Consider the following 17,817-nt stretch of genomic DNA (forward strand, 5'->3'; position numbering starts at 1 on the left):
GGAAAGAGAACCAGGTGATGAACAATTTCACTAGATTTTGATAAATAAATGTTCTTTTTCATTATCGTGTTCTTTTTCATTAATCATCCTATCATGTAAATTAGGGGAAACAATTGTGAAGTTTGAAAGAGAACAGAACAGGTTATTTATTAACTTATCAACTCCTAGGGTTGGCAAATCTCACTCAATGAACAACTAATACAATGTGGTAGTTTATCTTAATATCTACTCTTTTGCCTCAAACCACAAATCTACTGCATGTTCTGCCAAAGCAACAATTTTTAGGAAAAACTTACAGCAGAAGAAAGGTTGGCAGATGAGAGACTCTTCTTAAGGAGGAAAAAAAAAAACCAAAAAAAAAAACAAAGAATTGGCTGGAAAAAGAGTTTCCTTCTATCTCATAGGAAATTGCCTTCAAATCACTTATTTTACACAACTATTTTCCCATAAAGGCACCATACCTTGGCTGTAAAATCCAGTTCTTCTTCCTCAGAATTATTCCAGGTGCCATTACTGCCCTCTTTTTCAGAACTTCAAAAACAACGAAAAGTAAGTACTGGTCCTCTCAAATAATTCCTCAAATAAGCATTTGGTATTTTTATAAGACTCACCTTGTTGAGTATCCTTCGAAAAAGTCATCCATTGCTGTTCAAATATAAATCGACATGTTGAGATTAGATTTTGCATGCTAAAAATTAACCAATACAGACATTTAACATGAAAACAGCTCATAAGAGTACAGAAGCTGAAGTGGCCAATTCAATAAGAACAGCATGAAGGAAAGTATTTACAAAACAAATGCTTTTTCAAATTATACTGAAAAACAAATCAGACATATCTACAATATCTACCATTTTTTGCTGCCGTACCTTGCTATGGATTATAAGTAAAGTATATTTATAAATACAAAGAAAATCAAAAAGCATACTCAGGAGCTATAGGTTATCCCTAGCTAGAAGAATCACCAGCATTTCTCTACAGTGAATCAAAAAATGATATACTTGAGACAAAAGGAGCATTAGCAGGGCATGCTATACTACACCCCCAAGTTTTTATCAGTTCAGTGAAGGTAGTAACTCACACCTAAGACTATAGGATAGGTCAGGTCAAAAGGGATCTCTGGAAGTCTCTCAACCAACTACTTAAAGCCAGCTCAGCTTTGAGGTCAGGAAAAGTTGGTCAGGGTTTTATTCAGTCTAGTCTTGAACACCTCCAAGAGAAGGTTCACAACTTCTCTATTTTGCCATCCTTATCATGGCAACACTTTTCATCTCCAGCTAGAAACCATCTTGCTTCCATTTATACCTCTTGCCATCTTCGCTTCCTGTCAAGTATCACAGGGAAGCATCTGGCTTTGTCTTCTCATCTGCATTGGACGCTGCAGTTAGGGCCCTTCAAAGCTGCCTCTTCTTCAGGCTGAGTAAGTCCACTTTCTCAGCCCTCTCTCACAGGGCAAATACTCCTTCACAAATATGATGGCTCCCTAGAGAATTAGCTTGCTATTGATCGATCGACCTCTCACGTAGAAGGAACTCAAAATTACAGCCAAGGCACAGTCAAGTGAGTGCTAAACAGGGGCTGACAATCGCTTCTCTCAGTCTCCTGGCTTTGCTACTCTTAGCACAGTGCAAGCTGCAGCCCTTAGCTGCCAGAGCACCCTGCTGCCTCATGCTCAGCTTGCCTTCTGACAGGTCTGTGTCCTTTCTCAGCAGAGCTGCTCCCCTGCCGTGCAGTCCCATCATGTTTTGTAGGAAGGGGCTTTTTCACCCCAAATGGGTCTTGGTATTTGCCCCCGATGGATTTCTTAAGATGCCTGCCAGTCTATTGCCCTGGCTCATTGAAGTCCCTCTGAATGCCAGCTCTGTGCTGAAGCATATCCAACAATCGCTCTTACTTCAGATCATTAGCAACCCTGATGAGAGCGCCCTGCAGTAAATCCTTCAGGTCACCGTTCTAATGAAAACTGCAGTCTAGGAACACAATTTTTGAAGCGCTAACACCTCTTAACAACTAAAACATAATAGAAGGACTTTCTGATTCCCAGCACAGAAGGGAAAACAGACATATCTGATCTCCACATAGAAATCATAATTCCTGAAGTTTCTGAACTGTTAAATATTATAACAAAAAGAAGGGTTACTACTAACAACCTACAAATGAGTGTACAAATTTTGCCTTTCCTAAACACAGTATGCGAGAATATTCCCTGATCTGAACACAGCTTTCTGAGATGCAGTACAGTATAAATGTTCAAAGAAATCTCATGGAGAAAAAAGCTAGAGGCTGAAACTTCCCATCTGAGGGCATCTTAAATGGTTCAAATGCTAACAATCTGATTTTTGATGTTTTCCACTACAGAAAACACAGAATATTCTTAAATGCTAATGGAATCCTGCTGTATGTAAAGCTAAATAACTAACTCAGTACTATGACTCTATCTGCTAACTTTCCACGCAGAACAGAAAATTGCTGCTGTGTGGAACAGTTAAACTCTGGACAAACGACTTCAGTTACATCTTCAATGAGTACCACTAGAAGTAAGGAAAACAGCTCATTAAATTACCTACACTTTTGCTTTCAACATATAAATACTGCCAATGATCCTGCTATCCTTTAGAAGGCGAGACAGGAATTTGATGAGATAGCTTTCAGCTAGACCAAAACCACAGCCATGATGCACTGACACAGAAATGAGATCTAGTCTCCAGGGACCCGTTTCCACTTTAACTGAAGCCTATATCACCATTTCTGAGCAAGAGGAGAACAGATTACAAAACAAACAACCCCAAAACCAACACTATCACAAGTGATAAAAGCAAATGCTGAATTCAGTAATAAGGGACTCATGCAAAACATGCAAAGAAACAAAAGCTGCCCCAAATCCACTCTAACTCATAGATCTTAAATCATCAAGATACAGATCTGCAAGATAATAAGCACCTATGATGAATAAGTATTTGTGTATCACAAGACATGTGTGGTATTTAAAATACTGCTGTGCAGAATGAATACCTTCACTCGATTCTTCTGTTCTCAGAGTCTGCTCAGGGGACCGTTGCATTTCTATATCCATTAAGGGAAAGGCATGGAAAGGACAGACAACAATGACATCAGAATAAATGCGGAATCTCACAAGTTTGGAAAATACAAAAAGCACACACACAAAGCTACAGCACTGGGAGAATGCGCTGTGACTATGACATGCATTTGTGTGCATGTCTACATCTGTGTGTCAAAAGAGAAACTGTGGAACACTACCTTGACATCAAATTCTTTCACAATAAATCTGTTACTTTTCTCTGGAGCAGAAGATTGTCCTACTTACATGGATTTTATCACATACACATGCAGTGCTGTGGAAAAACAGCTACTATCAGAAACATACACTTAAGAGAAAGTTTAAAAGAATCATAGGATGGCTTGGGTTGAAAAGAACCTCAAGATGATTTCTCATCCCTTCTGGCTTTTCTCTGTTTCCTTAAGAGGGAATACAGGAAAAGTTTTATCTGACCTCAGGAGATAAAAATCACACAGAAGTGATAATTTACTTTTGTAAAGAGTTTTACAATGCTGAGACAATTCCTCTAATCATAGAAACACTAAGGTTGGAAAAGATTATCAAGTCCAATTGCAAATGACTCAGGGAAACGCTGAACAATACACTAGTATGTGCTGCAGTGGCCAAACATACTGTCACTGCAAACATACTAGAAACAGAAATAGCACAACTACTGTTTTCCTCAAAAATAAATTGTTACTTAAAATCTAAGAGATCGGTCATTCAATATGTTCTGGAAGCCAATCTGTACGTGATTAATAAAAGGGTTCATGTTCTGACATCCAAATAATCATGAGCAAACTTGTTGAAAAATGCTGACCTGTTCAACATTCTTCAGAATCTCCTCTTCTAATTAGAAAGTACAAAAGTAGCAGAAAGGATAAGGTCAAAATTTTAGATAGCAGAAAAATAAAACAGAAGAGCAAAAGACAATAAAAGAATTCCAAAGTGGGTATTTCTCTGGTCTCTCTCTCAACATCCCGGCTTCTCTAAAGGACACTTTTAAGACTGTTACTGTGGCATATTAAAAGGACTCTCATGATTCAGGGTGTGGATGCAATCAGAGACTGCAGAATTAATTCCAATATTGTTTCTACTACGCTACTGAACTTTCTCTCTGCTCCCTCCTACTCCTCATGCTGGTGTCATCTTTAAGAGACTGAGCACAGGGAGAATCACAGAATGGTTTGAGTTGGAACAGACCTTTAATATCATCTAAATCCAACTCCCTGCTATAGGCAGGGACACCTCCCTCTAGACCAGGTTGCTCAAAGCCCCATCCACCTTTGGCTTTGAATGCTTGCAGGGAGGGAGCACTTACAACCTCTCTGGGCAACCTGTTCCAGTGTCTCATCCCCCTCACAGTAAAGAATTTCTTCCTGATATCTAGTCTAAATGTACCCTCTACTTGGAAGAAGAAACCCTCAAATCACATATTTTAAATTAACCCAGGCCTGTTAGTCCTTACAATGGGGTACCAGAGCAACTATCTATGTGCACGGAAGGTAGCAACTGAGTGGATTTGGATAAAAAAAAGTATTTCAATGATTAAACCAACTGTATCGAGCCCCACTGAAAAACAAGCAAACAAAACTTCAAAACCAAGCTACGAAGAAACTTTTTCAACCACTCTCTAGTTCAAAGTAACTGCTCCTAAGTCAAAGGCAACATCACTTGGGTCTAAAATCTATACTTCCATCTGGGATAAGTCCAGGAAGAAAAAATATGCCATGTATTCTTTGATCATATTTCTCAGTCTTTATAATAAAAAAGTAATGACTTGTGTTTGAACAGTCTGCTGCCCATCTGACACATGATTCTCACAAAACCCTTAAAAATAAGGAACAAATAAAACCTCGTACGTTGGGGCTTGAAACGTAAACTGCAAGGCAATCTCATTCATACTAAAATAGCAACTTTCTAAGATTCATTTAGGGCAATTTGAGCTTATAAACGCTGCCTGGATTTTACAAATTCATTGAAGGAATGTATTTCTTTTATTTACAAGGCAATGAGAAAATGTAACAGTTTTTCTGGATCACAAAGTCTTTCTCAGTTGTTTTTTTTTTTTTCTTTTTTAAATAAAAGTAATTGAAAAAAACATTATTTGATTATAAATCAAACCATGTCCAAAAAGATACGGTATATACAAACAATGTACTGTTGTTGCTTATGAAGTTATTTTTCCAAGACAATTTTTGTTACGTCTCCACAACACAAACAAAAGCAATTGTAATTGAAGGTGAGAAATTATGTCTCCCAAAAAAGGAGCTTTATGCAGGTGAAACTATTAAAATTAAAACAAAGTGACAGAAATCCAGTGGTAATCAACAAAAGATGCATCTTCTTGCAATTCATCTGCTGCTTCGCTGCTACAGAAGATAAAACTACTATTTGGGATGAAACTACAGCTTTTGCAATTGGATTTTCTGAACAACAATCTAAATGAGCATCTCTAAGAAAAATTGCACACCCATAAAACAAGGCTACTTTAACCTATTTTGTTTCTTCTCTTCCCTCCTCCCCCTTGCTAAAGGGACAATTTAAATAAATGGGCAACTTGATGTGCTGAAAGTGACAACTGTATGAGCAGATGGATGTAGTGCACACAAATCACAACTGTCCCCACAGCCTGTGGAGATGCAGTGTAAACTAGCAGCAAGCAAACACATTCATAACACTTCTTATTACAGTCCACCTGATGATTCCACTGAAGTCCACACTGAGCACGGTGAATTTAAAAGATGCAAACCAACCTAAGGAAGGGGCCACCACGATTCTGCCCATTAGCTCTACCACAGTTAAGTATCCTACCTCCTCTGCTCGAAGCAGCTGCACCCAACGTAAAGCCAGCAGCTCTTGCCTGGTGAGGAGTCACTGGCACAGGGATGCCTCCTTTAGCACCTGCAGAAGCTTCCCCTGCGTTCTCATGGTCTGCATATTCTGCCAGTGTTTTACTAAGACTACGGAGAGCAAAAAAGGAAATGCATTTGGGAAAAATAATCCCATAGCTACATAAACACTTAATGGGATAATAAGAGCCTTATACTATCCATCCTAAACATAACCATAGCCAAAACAATTTTCATATTCAGTAAGTGTAACATACTCTACTTTTTGCAAACCGTAACATACTCAAATATAATGGACACATCTATTTTATAGATGCACATCCAGATCTATGAAGTTATTTACTTCTGCTCGGTACCCTTTGCAGTCCAGTTTTTACAAATACAACCACTCTTATGAATGAACACCCATGGGTAAAATACTTATGTGTAGGAGGAGTTAAACTGCTTAGTAATTTAACAAAAGAAATAACAGCTAGATCTCCTCTGAAACAAAACAGGTGGTTCCTGGTCAGTGGAACTGAAGACAGTAATAACAAGGGTTCTGTTTTGAGAAGAATTTACAAACATTTCAGTTTTTCAAGTTGAACTTCTGCGTCTGTGGGCTACAGACACATTTTAATAGTGTATAGCAGGCAGACATCAGCTTAGAAACAAACACTTGAAATCTTACAGAGAATTTTGAGCAGAAGCCCTTTTCTCAACTTTCAAATTAACACCAGACACATGAACAGTATACGTGAGAAGATGTCAATGAACACATCTTCAAAATAGCACCGTTAAACTTGGTGCTGTTACCAAAAAGGTTCAAACTCAACACTGATAACTAAAAACCTAGCAATAAATTTAAAAGTTTACCTAGCATTTCCATGAAGAATAGCATAGTCCTCAGCTGTCCATCCATTAACGTCTTTATGGAAAATTTCAGCACCATAGCGAAGAAGTATTTCTACCAACTTAAGCTCCCCACCGGCTGCTGCAGTCATAAGTGGGGTTCTACAGCATCCAAAATACAAGACAAACCATACAATTTAGTCAGACATTGTAATTATTTTAATTCCCATTTGCTCAATCTCAAAGAAAATCACTTTATGAACAGAAAAAAAAGCTTCCATATTAACAACACTTGCATACAAACTTGGCATCAATTTGAAAAACTCTCTCTGGCATAACAGCAATGTTGCTGGCACAATAGCAATTTTCCTGCCACAGCGGCTACCAGAAACAATGTTTTCTTGCAGTTCTCAATGCAGAAAACATGCAATAATGCATGCCACCTGCCAAGCTGAGACCTGCTTTCGCCAGTCACTCAACGAGCTCTTTCTCTGTGTCTTTCTACTTCAATGCTCATTCCCATCCCTCCCATCAGTCCAACCTGAAGATAACTAAGGTGACCTGCAGAGTTTAGACCATCTCCTCACCTTTCACACGGATCTCGAGTGTGAACATCAGCTCCTTTTTTAAGAAGGAGCTCTACCATTTCTTTGTGATTTTCAGAGATAGCAAGAGTAAGAGGAGTACATCCGTCCTGAAAGAACAGAAATAATTCAAGTTAAAAATCAAAAGAAACAAACAAAAAATCTACAATAAAAATATCAATGCAACTTTTTGAACTTCTCTATTGAATCTCGAAATGTACCTTATTCTGAGCATTGATACGGGCACTGTGCTCAATTAACATCCCTGCTAGAAATGTGTTAGGAGTTACAGCAGCCAAGTGAAGGGCAGTGTTGCCACCAGCATCTGCCAGGTTCGGATCAGCACCATGCTCTAGCAGGATCACTGCACATCTTTCTTTCTGGCATTGTACTGCCTGGAAACAACACACACACACACACACACAAAAAAAAAGGTAAAATTTCCAGCAGTCATATTTCACTGTGTCACTACTACTACAACTTCCCATTCCTGGAATATAAAAGCATCTGCCAAGATTAGCTAGCACATGCCAAAGCCACACTGATTACAGCATGCATGCTTCTACACAGACTTACTTAAAGAATCTGGAAAGACATCATTTAATACATAATCAATAATTCCTACTTGCAGCAACATAGTATGTTCTACTTACCTTCATCAGTGGAGATCTGTTATCACTGTCAAAAAGATTTAGCTTACACTTGTTTTCTACTAGAAACGTAACGACATCCTCACGTCCATTTGCACAAGCAAGATGCAGTGGTGTCCTAAAAGTGAAACGTGTAAATTGAAACAGACAGCTAAATAAATATTTTCACTCTGTGGTACATGAACAGGGCAAATTGCATTTCTTTATCCCAATTACCTCCCAAAATAAACAAAATCAAATAAAAACAAGCTTATTCCATTACCAGCGTGCACCAAACCATGTCGCTTAGTACAACATCTACATGTTTCTTGAACACCTCCAGGGACGGTGACTTTACCACCAACCTGGGCAGCCCATTCCAGTGCACAACCACTCTCTGGAGAGGCTTATCCTAGCATCCAACGTGAACCTCCCCTGGTGCAAGCTGAGGCTGTTCCCTCTTGTCCTAACAGCTCCCATCACAGGCAGGCTGATGAGTACCCTCCATAAGACCAGCTTCCTCCAAGGCAGAGAAGATGAGGACGAAATAACAGGCAGAACGTCAAATAACTCATCATGCCTTGTCACAGACATGGAACAACTCGAGGGTGACTGTCCCCACTGAGAAATTCCCAAATAAGTATACAAGATCCTTCACCTCCGAATAGAAGCCTGACAATATTGATCTGAGCACTGTATTTATTATTTATTTAGCACAGTGTACCGCAAAGAGCTCGAATGAGTAATTTAACTGTAACAAACACAACTTTGTGCAGGAGCCCCTCCTCACCCAAAAGCAGCCGTTACCAAGCACTGGGGAATATGACAACCTAAAGGAACCACCATCAGCTTCGCAAGCAAGAAAGCCTTCATGAAGCCAGCAGCCTTATCGCTGCCCTTTCTCACCAGCCCCCAACAGAGCTCTCAGCTCGGAGGAATGCCGAGCAGCCCTACGAGGGATCCAGGCCGGGAGGGCACATCGGAGCGGCCTCTACCGGCCGTCCCAGCCACGCGCGGCCCCCGTTAACAGCAGCCCTCTGTGCCCAGGTCATGCAGCGGGGATCCCGGCCCGGCCCGCCGCCCTTACCGCTGCGCCTTGTCGCGCTCGTCGATGTCGTGCTTCTTCAGTCCTTGCTGCACCAGGGCCAGGTCTCCGGCGGCGGCCCCTCGGTGCAGCTTGGTCAGCTCCTTCCGGCGGATCTCGTACGCACCGGCGGAGCACGCCGAGGCGGCGCTGCCGGGCGGCGGATCCCGTTTTTTCTTCTTTACGAAGCTGAGTATCTTCTTCATGTCGTCTTAAAACTCTGCCGGGCCGAGCCCCGAGCAGGACGCAGAAACACGGCGCACGCTCAGGAAGCCGCGGCCCAACCCACAGGCTGCAGGGCAGCCTCAGGCTCCCAGCCGGAGCCGGGAGCCCCACGTATGCGTTATACGTGCGATATTAAGCGATACTAAGCGATATGAAGCGATAGTAAGCGATATCAAGAGGATACACACCCGCGGAGAGCAGGAGTGTGCGCATCTGTAGGCTCGGCTGCCTCAGAAAGCGGTTGGCAACGGTGTGTCCTGGGGCCGTTGCCTTTGGAATAGTCACGGGGATAACCGTCTGCAGGGTTATTTCTTGCCCTACTTGTGGGTATTATTTAATAGGGATCTCAAAGCACGCGTTTTTAACCTGTTACTAAACCAGTTGTCAGCTTTCTGTCTTCAGTTTTCCCATCTTCCCCTCCCCCCCTCCACCTTTGTTCATACTGTTTATTAAATCTTTAATATGGGTGATTTTGAATAATATTTTTAATTCATTCCTGTTAAAAACAAATAGTTCCATTTAATTTTTATTTTTCTTCAGAAATTGGTATTTCCTGTCACGGTTCCTCATATTCTCAGTGTGTTCTCTTTGGTAATCTGGAGCTTTCTCTAAGAACCATTGAGCAATTGCTATTCCTGTTGCTGTCTGCATGAGGTGATTCCTCTTCTCTTACCCAGTACTAGATCCACGTAGCACAGTAAGATTTTCAAGTAAGGGCTTAAGTGTGGCTTAAGTGTTGCGTAAGCATTGGCATTTGGGTTAGTCTGCTAAAGACTCACCTTTCCTTTGACATAACAATACGGCTGGATAATTTAGCTCACAATCCTTGCAGCTCTGAGGTACAAAATGGCAGTCTGAAGCTCTCTTTTTGCAGTCTTTATTTTTCCCCTATTAAATCACTGTGTGTATTTTGCTTATTGAAGAGTAACAATGGCAGTAAAAGCTTGTGTGCTGCGTGTTGTCTGGTCATAGAATCTTTTAATCATAGAATGGAATGGCCTGGATTGAAAAGGCCCACAATGACCATCTAGTTTCAACCCCCCTGGATATAGCCACATCCAGCCTGGCCTTGAATGTCTCCAGCGATGGGGCATCCTCAACCCCCTTGGGCAACCTGTTTCAGTGAGTTACCACCCTCTGTGTGAAAAACTTCCTCCTAATATCTAACCTAAACCTCCCCTGCCTTAGTTTCAAACCATTCCCCTTGTCCTATCAGTATCCACAGGTGATTTACTACGCCTGATTTGCAGCTGATGTGTTTACAAGCTGGGAAATCTGGCTGGGCAGATAGCATGTTTCTGCATTGCTTGCTCCAGGGCTTTGAAGAGAACTGGGCAGTTGCAGGTAGAGACTATAGCAGCTCCAGCTCTGTCTAGGTTGGAGAGCTGGAGCTGAGGTGGTGCTTTTGATGTTACACTCTTGCTTCCCTATGCAGCCAATGTGTATGCTTAAATACAGTTTTGCTTGTTCCTGGTCCAGTCTGAAGCTCTCACACTGTATCTCATGCACATGGTCTGTTAATCCTCAGCTGGATTAACAGCTAGTTTCTATTGATAATGCTGAAAGAATTCCTTTTGGCTTACTCTAAATGAAAAAGATGCAGCTATGCTTCCCATTTTAACAATGAAAATTAAGAATAGGTTTCAAGATTGAAAAAAAAAATATATCATTTATTTGCTTTCTTTATGACTCCATTTTCAGTTGACATAAATACATGACTTGCAGATTTTCAAATGGAATATATGGAGTTGCAACTAAAAGTTTGATCATGTCTCTCTACCAGACCTCTACAAGTCTCATTTTACCAGAGAGAAATATCCTCCTTCTTACTTGTGTCACCGCTTCTGGCAGTAAATACATTTGTGAGTGACTGTTTTTCAAGGCTGAAGCACAGGAAGAGTAAAATTTCATCAAAACTGTGATCAAAACCTGGAGTTCTCACTGAGAATGGCAATCACTGCCATTAAAGCAGCCTCATGTGGTTGTTTCACAGAAACAAGATCACATATCCCACTAGTTTTGTGGGTTTTTTGGTCTCTTTTTTACATGCTTTAATAATAAAGACTAAAAATTAAGTTTTGTTATTTTGTATATGCAGTGTTTCTTCCTGAAGTTCACACCTTATTGCCACTCTTGCCAGTATCAGTACAGCACAGGGCCTGCAGTCACCTCCCTACCTCCCCAGACCAAATCCATGAATCATTTGCTTCTCATAGGCCTCAGATGAAAATACTATTTTATAACAACTCTAACCACGTTAAGGACAGTGAGACACTTTAATGCAGTGCTGTGCAGTTCTACAAACTTGGCAAATACCTCTAATGCAGGAGGAATGTCTAACGTGCAGCCTGAGGTCTTCGATACCACAACTAAAGCAGATCTAAACCTGAAAATACTTACACCAGCATGTTAGTGTAAACCCTTACCTTCTCTAGTGTTAACTATGGCTTGCCATAGCATCGTGGCAAGTCTCAAAACCACAAACGTGGGGAAATAACGAATGGCAGGATTTTCAGAGTAGCCTATGGTCAGCACAGCTTGGGAATTCAGCTCTCCTAGGCCCTCCAGGAAAATGTCATCATGCATTTTCCTCACAGAATTACTTAACTAGTCTCAGGAGCTTGCAAAACCCACAGAGGTTTTTAACTAGCTTACTGAAGCAAAGGCTTGAAGGTTGTCCTGAGGGGCTTCATTCATTTTGCTTTGTTGCTGAGCTGTGGTTTCCAGTCTGTCACTTCCAGCCTTGAGCCTGAAAGAGAGACAGGCCTTGCTGTGGACATTCACAAGAGCACAACTTCTGAAAGAGCAGTCTTTATGGAGGGAAACTGACAACTTCTACTTTCAAAAACTCACGTTACTTCATTGCATTCCCTTCTATTAGAATTCAAAAAATAGCTTTTTGAAAGGAACATGCACACAATTCTCCCAGCATGGAAAAAGCAACTTCTTGATTGGCAGCCCTCCTAATTACAGGTTAGTAAAACAAGGCAACCAACTTTCATATCACTGAATCTACCCTGCTGAAACGATGCTCAGTGTGCTACAGCAACCTGAGCTCATGCCCCCACTGTAACCTTAAGCTGCTCATAGGAGCAGACACGGAATGCAGCAGCCCCATTCCTTCCCAGTCACTGTCATAGCTGAGTGCACGCTGAAGCATCCTGAGCTACAGAAATGTCCCAGAGAAGGAATCAGCTCTCCACTCTGGGTTGTTACAGCAAAGACCTGAGCACCACTCTCTGGGAACTACGTGGAAACTTAGGACGGACATGGAGAAACCTCAGAGTCCAGAGCTTTGATGTGAGTATATGGCTTGTGTTGTCGTGTAATTTGGTGCCTGTTTACATTAAACATCCCCAATATGGCTGCAGTCTTTCATGTGGCACAAGCTTAGCAAAAGGGCCAATTCACAGTTGGGCATCGAAGGCAGGAGCTTGGGCTCCTCCTAGAATCAGGGATGGGGAGAATTCAGAAATACCCATTGCTCATCCACTGTTAGGTTCATGTCAGCTTCAGTGCAGAAACCTGCAGGGGGAGCAAAGTGTTTCTGTGTATCCACTAGAAGGCTGTTTCTAACACACTGCTTTGCCCCTCCAGCTTGTGAAAAGCACCCAGGCCTGCTAGCAGCATTATGTACCTTGAACAGCTGGCCTAGAGCTTAAGTATTTCAAGGTCTCATTGTTCAGAAGCATAAGGCAGAGGCAGCAGCAGAGGGAGGTGGGTCCAGAGGTGACAAGCCTAGAAGTAAGCAAGCCAAGAAGTAAGCAAGCCACCAGGGGTCCCTGCACATCCTTCAGAGAAAGTACCTCAGAGTACTGGGGAGATTCAGTCTTCCTCTTGCTCTGCTCCTGCTGCGGGCAGGGCACCTATGAAGAATGGACAAAGTGAGACACATTCAGTCTCTTGCAGTGAGTTTTCCTAAGTCTGTTAAGCCCTGTCATCAAAGCTTTGCCATGCTCTCTGTGGGGAAGTGCAGCTGCAAGCTTTGTTAAAAATTGGTGTTATCTAGCTTTACAACGTGAGTTTTCCAGTTATCATGTTCTGTGTTTTTTTTCAAGATTGTAATAGGGCCCTCTGTCAAAAGAAGCCCAACTCTATGCAGAGAGATGTGCATAATCAGGCAGAGCTTTCTAAAGAACAGCACCTGTTGCAGAACGGCGGGAGAAAAGCAAACGATCACACCTGTCATTGACATATGATCAGCTAATCTCGTTTATTCCTTGGCTGCGTGTACATTTATAATACGGATAATTAGCTCATACATATTGCAAAAGTGGAGCTCATCATTGGTTCCCAATTACATACCATCCCCAAGTATCTTTGCAGCTTCTTGTTATCATCCTGAAAGCTACTCCCTTGCTGAGTTCCCAGAACCATGGCTAGTTTCTCACCATCCCAGGGCATCCTGTTGTTCTCACTGTCCTTGCAGGTGTTATGGCTGCTTGATTAACTGCACCGTGTTTACGACCCTTCTCAGCTAACTAGCTGTAAAAAACACTCTCTACATTTCCCTCGTTTTCTTTTAGGCTGAAAAGGCTCAGTTTACCGACCGACTAACCATATTTAACAAGCAATTCAGTTCATTTGTTCAATTAGTTCTCATGTAGTTTTATCCTGCTCCGTAGCTGCTGCTCTGTGAACTCCTTATCTTGATCCATGGCTGCTGCTCCATAAAATTCTTCTTGTATTACAACAATTTCAAGATACTGCCTATAGAATAACAACACTACTTATATTAATAACATAACTATGATAACTCAATCAAGGCCTTGATTGACAATACTCTAAAAGTGAAAAAAGAGACAAGTCAAATACAACATAACAACATTACTGTTAAACCCACTAAAAAGAACAAATATGTCTGTACTGCAACCTAAGTTTCTGCAACCTGAAAATAAATCTGTGAGGGTCCCATTGTGTTAATCTGTACCTGATTTGGAAAAGTCTTCAATTTTCATATACTCTGATACATTGATTTTTTAATGACCACTAAAATTTGTGCAATAAATGCTTTTAAGATGCTCATAACCATGCTCTACTGACTGAGTTATCCGGGCTAATAATTGATTAATGATCGCGCAATTTAATGGAATAGCATGTCAAATAGAACCAATTTTAGAGGACAAATGTACTAGAGTATCACTAGGGGCATTATTACTTACTGACCCTTGAGAAACAGCAAACCGTGTTGGTGGTGGTTGCGACAGGCTGTGCCAGCAGGGCCTTCCCTGCTTCAAAGTGCACCTTTCCTCTCTCACCCATCACAGATTCTCTCCTGCATTCAGGGTCTGAAGGATTTCTTCCAGTTGTACACCACATCCGCATGGCCAGTGCATGATATAGAGCCCAAGTGGAACACCTGCTTGGAAAACAGAATAAACTATCAAATTTGGTTCTATTAGCGTGCACTTTCCTCTAAAATGATGCATGGTTATATTTTCAGGTCCCAATTAGTTGGATGTAAGCATGCGCAGGGTCACCCTGCCATGGACAGGATGGTGGCTGCTCCTGGGTCACAGCTGAGCCCTGTGCTGTGGGGCTGGGCAGGATGGATCACAGGCCCCATGGTTGCCCTGTGACGCACAGCACTGGGAGGTGGGGGCAACGCTGCCCTCTCAGCCTGTTCTTTTCCATTGGGATGTGTATGTCTGCGTTCGTGTGGCTGTAGCTGGGTGTACCATAGGTACTGGTGTCTCAGTACCTGTGTGGGTCGGTATCTCCCATGTGGAAGAGTGGGGGGGTGTTGATCTGGGGAGATGGAGGGTGTGTGTTGATTTGGTGTAGCTACCTCACGGTTCAAGCTGGGTGCTGTTGTCATTGATTTCATTTTGGGGGTGGGCTGGGGAGCTCAAGGGTTTCTGGTGTTGTAACAGCCTCTGCCTGAGGTCGAGGCAATCTGAGTTAAACTGAATCTTGTAATGCTGTTAAGAGTTGTTGTCCCCAAAATGCAGTTCAATCTAGATCCTGTCCCAGGCACTGAACATGATGAGGACAGCCCCAGGAAGCTGGCACAGAGCTCTGCCCTGCTCCCCATCACGGAGGGCTGTGGGGGGGCAGCTCTGAGCCATGCTGTCAGGTTGGGGGGGCAGGTCCCCCAAATGCTAAAGCACAAAGTCCCAACTCAGCTGCAGTCCAGTGAGCGTGGCTTCTTGGCCTCTGCTTCTTCAGATCCTTCCCTTGCTGCCCTGCCTCTGCCTGTGGGCAGGCAGCAGGAGGCCCTGGGGCTGCACTTGCCTGTTTTGCCATCTGTTCCATGCCCCAGAGCACGGTGCCTGCAGGCCCCGTGCTGGGGCTGAGGGCTTTGGCCACAGAGGGTGAAGGTTCAGGGCTGGGCTGCAGATGGGCTCCGTCCTTTCGCACTGTGCTGGGTGCTCCTTTAGGGCTCAGGACTTGCACTGCTTTCTTGTGGTCTCTGAGCCTCTGTGCACCTAATTTTGCTTCTCCCTCGGTGCCTTTGGTGGTGTCAAGCATGGAGATAATAACTGCTGTCCAGGGAGGGAGCTCCTTCCTTTGCTGAGAGCTGGGGGACTTCTTCTTCCTGGCTTCTGCCTCTTGCTCCTGGATCTCCTCCTCCCAGCACACAGGAGCCAGCTTCATGCTCTGCTAAGGGCACTGCACTGCCTGGAGCTGAGCTTTGCACACAAGGGCTGGAGTTGACCCAGAAGTCCAAATGTTTGGGCCCCCAAACCAACCACTGTGAGCCCCTCCAGGGAGCTGCAGCTCTCCCGGCACAAAAGACAAGGCTGTAGGGCTGTCCCCAGCCTGGCCAGCTGCGAGAAGCACAAGGATGCGTTGTTCCTCCCCAGCGCCTCCAAAAGCACAGCTGCTTTGGGCTCCCTGCCTGGGCAGTCTGCTCCCAGGGATGCCCTCCCATCCCACACTGGATGGGCTCCAGGTACGATCCCACAGAGCACCTGTCACTTGTCCCCTTGCCTTGCAGCGTGCTCACCCCTGCTTTGCTCCATCCTGCAGGCAGCATCACCCTCCCCAGGGCTCCCACCAGCTGCCCCTCTCTCCCCGTGCTGCTCCCACCCCAACTGTGAGGGATCCCAGCACAGTCCCACTCCCCCCCCAGGCCTTTCCAGCAAAGCGTTGCCCTTCACCTTCCTGCCACCCCGGGCCTTTGTCCCCATTCCCAGTGGAGCAGCTCTGCCCCTTTAGCTGCTCACTGCTCTGCATCCCACCACCACCCTGCACTCTGCTCCCTGCTCTGCAGTGCTGCACTGCCAGCTCCATCAGCCCATCCCACACAGCAGCAGGTGCCTTTTCTTGCTCAGAGCTGTTGTACAGAGCCCAACTCCTGTTGGTGAAGGCTTTTTTTCTCTGCTGGGTGGTGCAGCCCAGCACTGCGCTCTGGGTTTGTCAAGGTGTGTACAAATATTTGATCCCTCGATGTGTTCCTGTAAATAGTGTAACTTATTTCGCTCTCATGATGTACGTTGGTTTGAATTGTTTCCCGATGGATGTGTTTGTTCCTCGCCTCTTTGTCTTCACAAATAAAGCGTTACTGAAAGGAAGAGACAAAGCAGTGCTGACTGTTATGGGGAAGAACAGAGCTGGGAGCCGCCCGTCCTGATGTGCATCCTGTCCTTCTGTGCCGTGGGTGCTGTGAGGAAGTGAGCACATGGGAACAGGGTCCTCAGGGACTGCAGGGATGTCCCCGTGGCTCTGGGATGTACCTGAGCAGCTGCCTGGGCTCAGTGAGCCAGCTCAGGGAGCAAAGTGCATTTTGGGGCACTCCACCCTACAAAAAGGTCCTTGAAAGCATCGCAAGGAGGCGACAAAGCTGGTAAGGGCTACGAGGTTCATCCTGTAGGAGAGGCTGAGGACCCCCGGCTCGTCCGAGCTGCAGGAGATGGGGCTGAGAATCCGTCCCGTTGCTCGTTGTGGCTTCCTAAGCAGGGGAATGGCACAGAGCTGCCCGTAACTGATGAAGGAAGCGGGGGAGGGCTGAGAAACGCGTCTTTGCCGTGGGGGTGGTCCAACGCAGGCACGGGCCCTTCTGGGGGGTGGTGGATGCCCCGAGCCCGTCACTGACCGAGTGGCGTTTGGACAATGCCCCGAATGTGGTGCTTAACTTCAGGGCAGCCCTGAAGCGCTCAGGACCCGCTCGGTCCCTTCCGGCTCCTCCATCCAATTTAATTGCCCCCGCATTTGTCCCATCCTGGGGGCGGCCCGGCTGCTGGAACCCCCGGCAGCGCTGCGGGGACAGCCGCCAGGTGGCAGCGCGGGCTGCGGTGCGGGGACGGCGGGCGGTGGGCGGTGTTGGCACCGGGGCCGTTTGCGGGATGTTGTGAGGTTCCTCCCTCCCTCCCAACTCCTTTCTGCCCCCCCCCGCCCCCGAGCCGCGCTGACTGCGCTGCAGTGCCCGCAGAGATGATGATGCTGGCACCGCGTTGTGCCCCACTCCGGGGTGATGGCGTCAGTGGGTCATACCTCGCACACTGGTTTGAAGGGAGCAGCAGGGAGAACCCGCTGGGCTCCCCCCTCATCCCAGCACCACACGTGCCAGGGGCAGCACCAGGCAGGTGGGTGCCAGGCTGGAGGCTTGGGC

The 17,817-nt window shown here is 44.6% G+C and overlaps 1 protein-coding gene and 1 long non-coding RNA gene across 2 annotated transcripts in view; both read right to left on the reverse strand.

The window, feature by feature from the left end:
* Window positions 1-9,282, reverse strand: part of LOC146756798 (ankyrin repeat domain-containing protein 26-like) — a 55,905-nt gene extending 46,623 nt beyond the window's left edge. The window contains exons 1-8 of the mRNA XM_085524259.1: window positions 9,042-9,282; window positions 7,979-8,093; window positions 7,547-7,720; window positions 7,329-7,435; window positions 6,766-6,903; window positions 5,873-6,021; window positions 612-645; window positions 431-531 (exon numbers count right to left, since the gene is read on the reverse strand). Coding sequence (XP_085380385.1) covers window positions 431-531; window positions 612-645; window positions 5,873-6,021; window positions 6,766-6,903; window positions 7,329-7,435; window positions 7,547-7,720; window positions 7,979-8,093; window positions 9,042-9,244 — 1,021 coding nt within the window. The 5' untranslated portion in view covers window positions 9,245-9,282. The remainder of the gene's footprint in view (window positions 1-430; window positions 532-611; window positions 646-5,872; window positions 6,022-6,765; window positions 6,904-7,328; window positions 7,436-7,546; window positions 7,721-7,978; window positions 8,094-9,041) is intronic.
* A 1,630-nt stretch (window positions 9,283-10,912) lies between these two features.
* LOC146756800 (uncharacterized) lies at window positions 10,913-14,841 on the reverse strand. Its single transcript, XR_014937347.1, has 2 exons — window positions 13,070-14,841; window positions 10,913-12,012 (listed from the first exon to the last, which is right to left on the reverse strand). It is a non-coding gene; the product is annotated as an uncharacterized LOC146756800 (long non-coding RNA).
* Between the last annotated feature and the right edge of the window lie 2,976 nt (window positions 14,842-17,817).

Source organism: Coturnix japonica, chromosome 26, assembly GCF_054131305.1.
Source record: "Coturnix japonica strain WE chromosome 26, WE-NBRP24, whole genome shotgun sequence".
Taxonomy (NCBI): domain Eukaryota; kingdom Metazoa; phylum Chordata; class Aves; order Galliformes; family Phasianidae; genus Coturnix; species Coturnix japonica.